General features: G+C 43.1%; 1 protein-coding gene across 1 annotated transcript; it reads right to left on the bottom strand.

The window, feature by feature from the left end:
* Positions 1-99: 99 nt before the first annotated feature.
* LOC106602305 (hepatoma-derived growth factor-related protein 3) lies at positions 100-7,928 on the bottom strand (the record flags this gene model as incomplete). Its single annotated transcript, XM_045713846.1, is given in 17 exon segments — positions 100-138; positions 141-172; positions 305-363; positions 1,086-1,182; positions 1,633-1,707; positions 1,710-1,837; positions 2,276-2,378; positions 2,623-2,686; positions 3,075-3,134; positions 4,476-4,520; positions 4,523-4,561; positions 5,024-5,050; positions 5,053-5,121; positions 6,097-6,235; positions 6,412-6,488; positions 7,024-7,117; positions 7,788-7,928. Coding segments are annotated over 16 exon segments (1,125 nt in total), but the record flags the coding sequence as incomplete, so codon positions are not given.
* Between the last annotated feature and the right edge of the window lie 1,931 nt (positions 7,929-9,859).

The raw sequence follows: 9,859 nt of genomic DNA, 5'->3' as shown, positions 1-9,859 counted from the left end.
GAGTGTGTAAAACACCCTGGTGAAGTAAATAAGTGATTGTCTCTGGGTAAGGGCTCTAGCAGGGTCTAGTAGTTTAGGGCAGTCTTTAGGGCAACTTACTGGGTTGTCAATCTTGAGGGATATTTTGATTTCTCCGCGGTAACCTCTGCAAGCCTCGATTCTGTGGATATTCCTGCGATGAAGGAAACAAAAACCGACATCGGTCATGACCTGTTCATGAAAGCCAGAGTTGAGCTATCTCCGACAGAGGACAAGTAGCAATGATCTTCATAATGTCCATGAGAAAACACCAACACACTGTCACCTTTCTTCTTGTCTCCTTTCCTTTCATCCACTTTGAGCTCTACTTTGTCTCTGTTTTGCCTGAAACACAGAAGACATTTAACGCACCAAATCAACTCAGGTCATCTGTCCATTTCAATTTGAAGTTGACTTACCAAAAACCTCATATGTACCCACACACACACGCACGCACTTCGCACGCACGCACACACGCACACACCGCACACACACACACACCCCCAAACTGCCAGTTGTTTTAAGAGTGGCACCACTGGAAATTCCATCATCAACATATCGTCTGGAGATCATTTGAGAATGGATGTACAACAGGGATCCCAATTCCCGCCCCATCCAGACCCCTACGGAGTTTTTTTAATGGACACTCTGCCCAGCGCCAAACACGGCAGGGCCCTTGTGACCTGTGCATGGAAGCTGACCCTCACCTCTGACATCCAATTCTGTCACTCCCCTGTCCTCCCGCTGCGGCTGCCATTCGACAAAAACCCTGACCCTGCCATCTTGTCACAGTGACCTCTGACACATGGCATTTCTACACACCCGACTGTCACGTCGGGGAGCCATTTTTTAGATGGAGCAGTAAAAATAAAATCACTAGCCATTGAAAATGTAAGTCCCCGTGTGGGGTGATGATGGAGCCCCGTGTGGGGTGATGTGAGCCCCGTGGGGTGATGTATATCCCGTGGGGAATGCGGAGGCCCCCGTGAGCTTACTAAATAGAAAGGTAAATGTTGGGAGATAGATAAGATCGATAAGACGGATGGATAGACAGATGGTTGCCTTACTCTTTCTGCTTTCGTCTTGTTTGGCGTCGTTGACGATCGTCTTTGTCCTCCGGTGTGTCGGAGGCGCTGCCGCTACGGTCTCCCGCAGCCCCTTGCTCTTCTAATGGTTACATTGGTTAACGGGTGGAGAAAGAGATGCTGATTGGATGTACATACATGTAGACATGCTTTGCTGGCACCGTTTGTCATGACATGGTTTCACTGTGTAACTGTCTGCTCTACTAGGCTATTTAGGGCACACTCTGTTATAGTGGAAACAGTAACTAAATTAGAATAACTAGTTCACTACTTTTGACCAGAGCACCAGCACCCTAATCCCCATTTAGGGGCAATATAGGGAATAGGGTGCCATTTGGAATGCAAACCAGGTGTGATAGTTTAGCCAATCCCTGTTGGTGTGGTGATTGGTTGTTCACCTCTTCAAGTCCCAAATGGCACCCTACTACCTGTTTAGTGCACTACTCCCTATGGGCCTTGGTCAATAGTAGTGCACCACATAGGATTAGGGTTCCATTTGGGACACCCCCCCTGTCTGGTTGTGGAACACCCACCTCCTGGTCCTCTGAGTCAGAGGAGCTCTCCTCTTTGGTCTGTCTCCTCCGTTTAGCATCAGGGTCCTTCTCCCCTCCAACTCTCTCCCTTTGTTGTCTTCCTTCTTTCTCCTCCCGTCCAGCCTCTTCTCCCTTCCTCTCCTCTCTCTTGGACTTGTCTCGGGCGTCCTCTTTCTCTTTCTCTCCGACTCAGCAGTGTCCCTGAATGGAGAGAAACGTCTTTAGGAGTTATTTTACCCAGGAATGTCAAAGCAATGTTGCTCAATGGTAGCTACAGTAGTGTTGAGCTGAGCCGCTGTTGTTTTTCTGACAATTTAACAGTCCGTTAATGATGGATTACTAGTGGATCCTTTAAAAATCAGCAGATGGGTCTCATATAGAGATTATATTAGATACATAGACCTGAAATTCTTAAAATTCACATTTATTGTTCTTGTAAATGCACATTTCCTCTTATTGTATGTATTTGTGTGTTTATCTGTCTGTATGTCTCTTGCTCTAGATGAGACTAATGGTGACTCCAGTCCTGATGATAAGAAGCAGGAGTCGGACAAGGAGAAGCCTGCTGAAGAGGCCTCTACAGGAGATAACAGCAGGTAAGACAGACAGATGAACCATAACCACATAATGCAACTGTACATGTCACTGCCTGAGCCCTGGGGGGGTCCTGCTGCTGGAGTAAGAGCATCTTCTCCAGCTTTGGTCTTCCTGCCTCGCCGCTAGGAGTGGGGGCCCTCTCCACCTGGACACACACACAGGTCATAGAGTTTGTAGTTAGGAGTTGTCATCAGTTAGCATAATGAGGGGGGGACACCACTGTCCCAATACAGAGGAGCGCGTATAAGCTGTTTTCCATTACTTTGGTTGTTGTTTTACCCTTTGACAAAACAATAGAGTGCCTGGGGTAGGTCTGCTGTCTTGGCACACACGCACCCAACACCTGCAACAGTGGGAAAGGTAGAGGGTTGCATTGACAGGAACTGTACCTTGAGGGCTGGATGTGGGACCGTTGGCAGCGTCCTCTTTCTCGGAGTCGGCCTCTACATCACTCTGACAAGAGACACAAGACACCGAGTTTAGTTTCAAAGTGATTGACAAGTTGTATTATGTCTAGATTAGGTGAATTAATGTTATACTTAAGCAATAAGGCCCGAGGGGGTGTGGTATATGATCAATATACCACGGCTATGGGTTGTTCTTATCCATGACGCAACACAGAGTGCCTGGATACAGCTCCTTAGCTGTGGTATATTGGCCATATACCACAAAACCCAGAGGTGTCTTATTGCTATTATAAACTGGTTACCAACATAATTAGAGCAGTAAAAATGTAATATTTTAGTCATACCGTGGTATACAGTCTGATATACCACGGCTGTCAGCCAATCAGCATTCAGGGGCTCGAACCACCCAGTTTATAAATGAGGATATGGGATACCTTTTTCTTCCTTCTTCTCTTGGGTTTGGGAGTGTCTGTAGATTCCTTTGGTGTGGGGTCCTAGAAAAAAACACACATACAGATGCAGTCAATAGATTAGCACTTCACAATGCAGTGCAGTGGAGTAGAATGTTCTGCTTTTCTTTTCAATTGCTATTTGAAACTTAGCACAGGTGAGAAATTACACAGTAAACAAGAATCATTGGCTCCTAACAAATGAATTTGATCAATTTAATCCAAGCCATTATTTTACTTTTAAGTTAGAAATCTTAATGTATTCATTTTTTGTCAAGTACAGTTGTAAATCAAACAAATACACGTGTAAACACCAACATCTTTTTCAATTTTAACTTATTTTAGAATAAATAGTATATCATACAAAGGTGCCAATATAAACCATGCAGGGGTGCCAATATATTTGACTACATCTGCATTGTAATAATTCCCTCCCAACTGTCCTTGCCATAAAATAAGGGGAAGTTGTGTTTCAGCCACATCTAGTGGATTACTGTGGTATTACACCTACCAAGTCAGCAGGCAAGAGTCTAGTTCCCAAGTCCCAGAACAGTTCCTATCAAATGAAGGATCGGTCATTGGCGCAAGAGAGCAACTTACCTTTCTCCATAGCGACATAGAATGCCATGCAAAAATAAAACAAATACGTTACTTTAACTGATAAGAATTGCTGTAGTTCAGCCCACCAATTAAAAGCTTGATAAAAACACCACAAGGAGTAGAGGGAAACAACACGTGCCACTGATCAACAATCAGGCCTCGATGCCTGAATCAGTAAAACAAGTCTAGTACATCAAACCTTTAGGAGGTGGGAAGGAAAGGAAGGAACATGCATTGAGGTCATGCAAATTACATTTAACATACCACATCTAATTCACAAAAACATTTATTTACATTGTTATGGTGAATGACTACGAACTCTCACTAAACACAATATTTGCGTGATCCCCCATAGTGAGAGCCCAGGTTTGTTCAAAATGAATGACAGTGGTTATTTTAAGGACACAATCACACCACTATCCATGGTATATTAAAGACAGGTAATGAAAACTTCTCTCTCTTTGCCCTGCCCTCTCACCATTCACTACAGTGAAATAACCCTGCATACCCCTATCCTCTCTGTAGTTCAGTGGTACAGTTGTAAAACACTTCAAAATACTGTTGTTACCAACAGAAAACCAGGCTAGCTAAGAAACAGAGGTAGGGTACGGCACCAAATCAACACCTTATGGCTTTGCAATAGTAGTCGTGCAAGCCAATGGTAACACAGTTGCCTAGCAATAGGAACAAAAAAACACAACCTATAAAATCAAAGTCACCAGGTGCCACATGCTTTCCCTAAGTGGGGTGGGAGGGTCACCTATCCCATCATGCAACAGTACGTACATCCTGGCCCTGGGGCTGTCCCTGTTCAGAGACCTGCATGCCCCCCCATCCTCCTCCTGTCCAGCCTCACTCTCAGCCCCCGACACCTGGGTAACCATACCAAACACACAGGGCCCAGGGGTATGGGAGGTTAGTTATTTAGTGGGGCCAATTGACAGCTAGACAGAGAGAGAAGTTGGGCCCCGTCTCTCCCTCTGACTTCAGTCCTTCGCTCCCAGACAATTTCATACGTAATTGGGATTCAGCTTGGACAAACAACTCTGGTCAAGTACTAGTAATATACCCCACAAATAACATTTACCAATTCATGATTTGCCTCCTGGGGTATTACGACACAACGCACGGTACCATTGGCAATAGGAGACAACATCAACAGCAGACAGACACATTGGTACAAGAGCGCATATCATTTAATGTTACGTAGGCATGGTGCTAGTCAAGAAAGTGAGGTTAGTCAGTATTCTATGGTGTTCACGTGAATAACACAGTAAAGTCCATATAAAATAATGACCAATGAATTAAGGTAGATGGTAGAATGGTTAGCTTACTTTGGGTTTCTTCCTCTTCTCATAATCTCTCCCTCCTCGTCCCCTTCCGGGTTACTGTCAGAGTCCTTCTCCGTTACGTTATCCGACAGCATCATTTGCTAATCAAAGAAAACCAAACATGTTACCCAAAATGTTTTTTTTTTTTTTAAACATTCCTAAATCACCCGACCTAGGAACAGACTACTTTAACCCCACAACCCAACCTTAAAGGGGAAATCCACATTTGAAACAATAACAAAAAGGGGTCACTTGTTTTGGTAAACAGCTGAGGGATGGGCCTTGAGAAATAGAATATTCCCCGCTCTCGCATTCATAGGCAGAGCTATGGATGCAACGACTGACCATCCATGATATCCAAATGATAGATTTAACCACATATTTTGAAGCTATACAGTGTTTGTTTACATTGACTTTGTTTAAATTCTTTTTTAAAACAATTGAGTTAAATAAGCTTATATTCCTGGGTTCTGATAGGGTATGACATTTAAACTAAGCTCATGAGGCATTTATAAGTTATATTCTTCAAGAATCAATGGCTATATATCATTAATTTAACAGTCCAAAAACTGATGTAGCAATAGTAGACTGCCCTTTAACCATTAGGGCAACCCCACCTACATAGAGAACTCCAGGGTCATGTTCATTAGGCACCAAATGGAAGTAAATTGATTAATGTACTGATTGTTGGGGGAGCTAGCACATAAGTATTTCATTGCACCGTTTATACCTGCTGTAAACTGTGTACGTGACAAATAAAATTAGATTTGATGGGCTAGCTAAAATGCTACAGTTGTCCCTGACCCGACTCTCAACGTGCAACCTAGACGGTCGCGGATTAGGCCCCCATCCTCCCCGCTTTTGTTTCTGTCTGTATGATGCCTATTAACTAGACCATTAATAGGCATCATACAGTACGTCTTAGAGGTGCTTAGAAATACGTAAAGTACTTTTCATATGGCTCTGAGGCCAGGCTGAACGCTCAGATTAATTTTCTGTTGCATAACGTCTTCCGTTGTGTGCCCTAATGAACACGAACCAGGGCAACATGACTAAAGAGAGGAGATAAAACAAACCGTCTCTCCATTCAGCTCCACCTTTGGGTTGTTCTCAACCTCCCACAGGCCTTCGTTGAAGCCCTTTCTCTTGTTAGGCTTGGCATACTTCTCTTTATTGGGCAGGTAGGGATATATATCTTTGGGGCCGAGGAATGCACTGCAATAGAGGAGGAAAGTCAATGCTTAGATGCTTTTCTGGTGCTCAAACTGATATTTGTATATTGTACACAATGCCAATATCAAGTACTGGTGTATTGTTCAGATAGAGGGTGTAGAGTATTGTAGTATAGTGTATGGGTGAGACAAAGGGAACTACTGTAGCTAACTTCTTACGTTTCATGGGTACCAAAGAAAAAGATGGGAAACTTCATGTTGGCCGGCTTCACAGCTCCATCAGAGTAGTCATTAATCTGGTAGAAAGGGAAAGAGCAGTGAATTGATTAGCCTAGTATGCGCATGTCATGTAATTGGCAGACAATTCAAAACACCCATCTTTAATAAATGTCCTATGTGACAAATTATCTGTGTAACAAGTGCTTTAAGTGTTCAAAATAAGTTTAGAATGGAAGTAACAACTCTATAATACCATGAAATTAGACAAAAATGACTATACGTTAGAGCTGGGATGATAAACCAAAAATAATCGACAGACCATACCCATCACTTATCGCAGAGAAATATGAAGTTTGAAATGAAATAATTGTGCTAATATGAGTGATTGTTAACGGGACAATTGATGGCTACAATCAGCAAACTAGTAGCAGTAGTTTAAAAGGATAATACTTTTTTTTTAATGTGGTGCACATTGTTATTATAAATGTATCGTTATTACATCATTTCAGGCAATTTATCACGATATGGATTTCTGTCGATCTCGCCCCGCTCTACATACGTCGTTATGGTAAATGGAAGTAACTTGTCTTGTGTGATTGTGTTTTGGCTTACCCTGGCAGGCCAGTGAGGGTAGCCCTTCATCTTCGCAAAGATCAGGTCACCAGGTTTGTAATCCCGAGCCATTCTTCTTTCGACGTACTGCACTCTGTTGACACATGTGACCAATCAAATTTGATGTGTTTTGATTTGACATAATAATACACAGATCATCTACACAGTGCGAACAGAATGCAACTTTAGCCTACATACACAGAAAGAGCAGCTAGACGAAATGCATCAAGTCCTACGAAAAAGCCAATTGGGAAAATGTTTACAGGACCATGCACCTACCTATTGCACACCTGAATTGAGTTTCAGATGCTGGATCCATTCTACAAAGTGTCTGACTCGGAAGACATGCATGATTCGTGCATAACAGTGTGGGTATGTATGTAGCAAGGGCACTAACCCTTGCCCCCATGCATTAGCCCATCGGCTCGTGCACACAAACAGAAACGTGGACGAATCCAGTTTCATTCAAAATGCCGATTCTCCCGCAACCCATGAACAGGGTATTATATATGTTTACATGTAGATACTTTTTCATGCTTGTCAAAATGTAGCTACCTAGCGTTTAGATACAATGTTTCCTTTTCGCGACGTTCTAGTATTTTCTGGTGACAACATGAACATGCGGACTGTCTTTTTAGCTTTGACCTCAGTTCAAAACGAACTAATTCATACCGTTAAGAAAGGAATACTATTTTGTGTATGTTAGTATCATATTCACAAACATTCTGAATCGTGTTTACTAGAAGAAAATGTAAAATGCTTACCAAAGTAGTACTATATTCGTAGCTAGCTAAGCAGCCTACACAAGTTTTCCTGGTCCCGCGCAACACGGTAATGGATTTTACCATAATAGCTCTAAAATAGGGTGAGCTAAAATCCTAAAAACAAAAATTATAATCTTTGCAATGTGTATCGTGGTCTTTTATGTGAAGAAAGTAATTGAAGTGACGTTATTTGTGCTTCTGGTGTGCACACAGTTGTATTTGTAGATGTAATCAATACAAGACAATTCAAGTGGATGAGGTACACCCTCCTATAAGATGCAAGTTTAGGAGAACTGCACAAGTACATTTCCTTGGTACTGATGCTGCATTCTGTTATTATGGTTGTTATTATGGTTGACCAAGTCCGCATCTGATCATTTTGGCAGCTATTGCAGTTGACTTGAGGAACTATACTTTCCAACTTCCTCAACTTGCATCAAACTGAAATATGAGTTTGTCTAACACCCCAAAATTGGACTATGTTATCACATACTAATACATATCACTCATTTGCAGGTAAGAGCATTTGGTAAAGCGTTTGCCTGACTCCTGCGTGAAATAACTTTTTATTGAAATTGTTGGCTACTTTGGATGTCAACGTGGTCATTATAGCTGTCTTCATATCTTACAGAATGCTGACATGTAGTGGAGTATTCTAGTCTTGCACCAGTTCAGGAAATCACATTCCTTACTGCTTGCTATTCATTGCCCTCCAGTGGTGAAGATCTGTACTTAGCCCTACTAACATACCACTACAGGAACTGAGTATTGTTCCCTCACTTCTCTTTCATTGTATTATAGTATTTAGTTACATTCTCTTTTGCATCTTCTGAATGTCTCATTCATTGAGGAACATATATGTTTGGTTATGTGTGTATGTTGTAGTATAGGGATGTAGTGGTAAAAAGGGTATATAGACCCTATTCACACAATTAAAAAGGTTTTAGTTTGAGTTTATCTTCCACTACATCACCGAGTTGGAATTATCAGAGGTCTCGTCTAGAAAGGTGAATCTCTGTGCATTGACAACAGCAATGACATCCCATCAGTAATCCTAGGCCTGCGACTGCTTCCTCTGACACCACCAGAACCGTCACGACTACTTGAACCTTTCTACTGTTGAATGAACACATCAGGAAGGACTGAAATGAAGGTGACCTAGGGGGTGTGTGTGACCACCAAACACAGAACAGAACTGTGTGTGTGTGTGTGTGTGTGAGTGAGTGAGTAAGACAATAGGAGTAAAGGAGATACTGATGAATGTGAAGGACAGGCATGTCACCCCAGAGAGGGGGATTGGGGAGGAGAGAGAGGAGCAAAGCAGGTCGGGCAGGCCCCAGGAATAGCACAGAGGAGCAACCAGGAGGAGGAGGACCCCTGCCCAGCCTGTAGGGTGAGAGACCTTGGTGTTGGACCTGAGCCAGCTCAGTGGGGTTCAGACACCAGGCCTAGTGGGGATGGAGGTAGGTAGGAAGGAAGGAAGGAGGGGGATGGATAGATGGAGAGAGGGAGGAGGGATGGACGGTGGTAGCGTGTCTATCTACCCTTCACCCTGGCAGATGAGGTGTTGGCACCACGTTCCATGCCTCTTTCTCTCTGGAGCCCCATGATGTCCTGCTATTCTCACTGCTGATGCTCCACATCACCTAGTGACATTCAGAGTGTATGTACATTTACTTGGTGAATAAAGGTGATTCTAACATACCCTTAACATAATAACATACCCTTAAAATTATGAATTTAACTATTCTCTGTATGTGTGTTCAGGTTTTGGCATATTTTAGGACGAGGTGTGCAAGGTTTAGGGTACTCCAGGCCTGTGTATGTAGTGTGTAGGGTACTCCAGGCCTGTGTGTGGGGTTTAGGGTACACCAGACGTGTGTAGGGTTTAAGGCATTCCAGGACTGAGTGTGTAGGGTTTAGGGTACTCCATGCCTGTGTATGTAGTGTGTAGGGTACTCCAGGCCTGTGTGTGTAGGGTTTAGTGTGTAGTGTTTAGGGTACTCCAGGACTGTGTCTGTAGGGTTTAATGTGTTGGGTTTAGGGTACTCCAGGACTGTGTGGCTTCTTCT

This window comes from Salmo salar, unplaced genomic scaffold, assembly GCF_905237065.1.
Source record: "Salmo salar unplaced genomic scaffold, Ssal_v3.1, whole genome shotgun sequence".
Taxonomy (NCBI): Eukaryota; Metazoa; Chordata; class Actinopteri; order Salmoniformes; family Salmonidae; genus Salmo; species Salmo salar.
The sequence above is the reverse complement of the archived record's forward strand: the minus strand, read 5'-3'. Positions and strand labels throughout refer to the sequence as shown.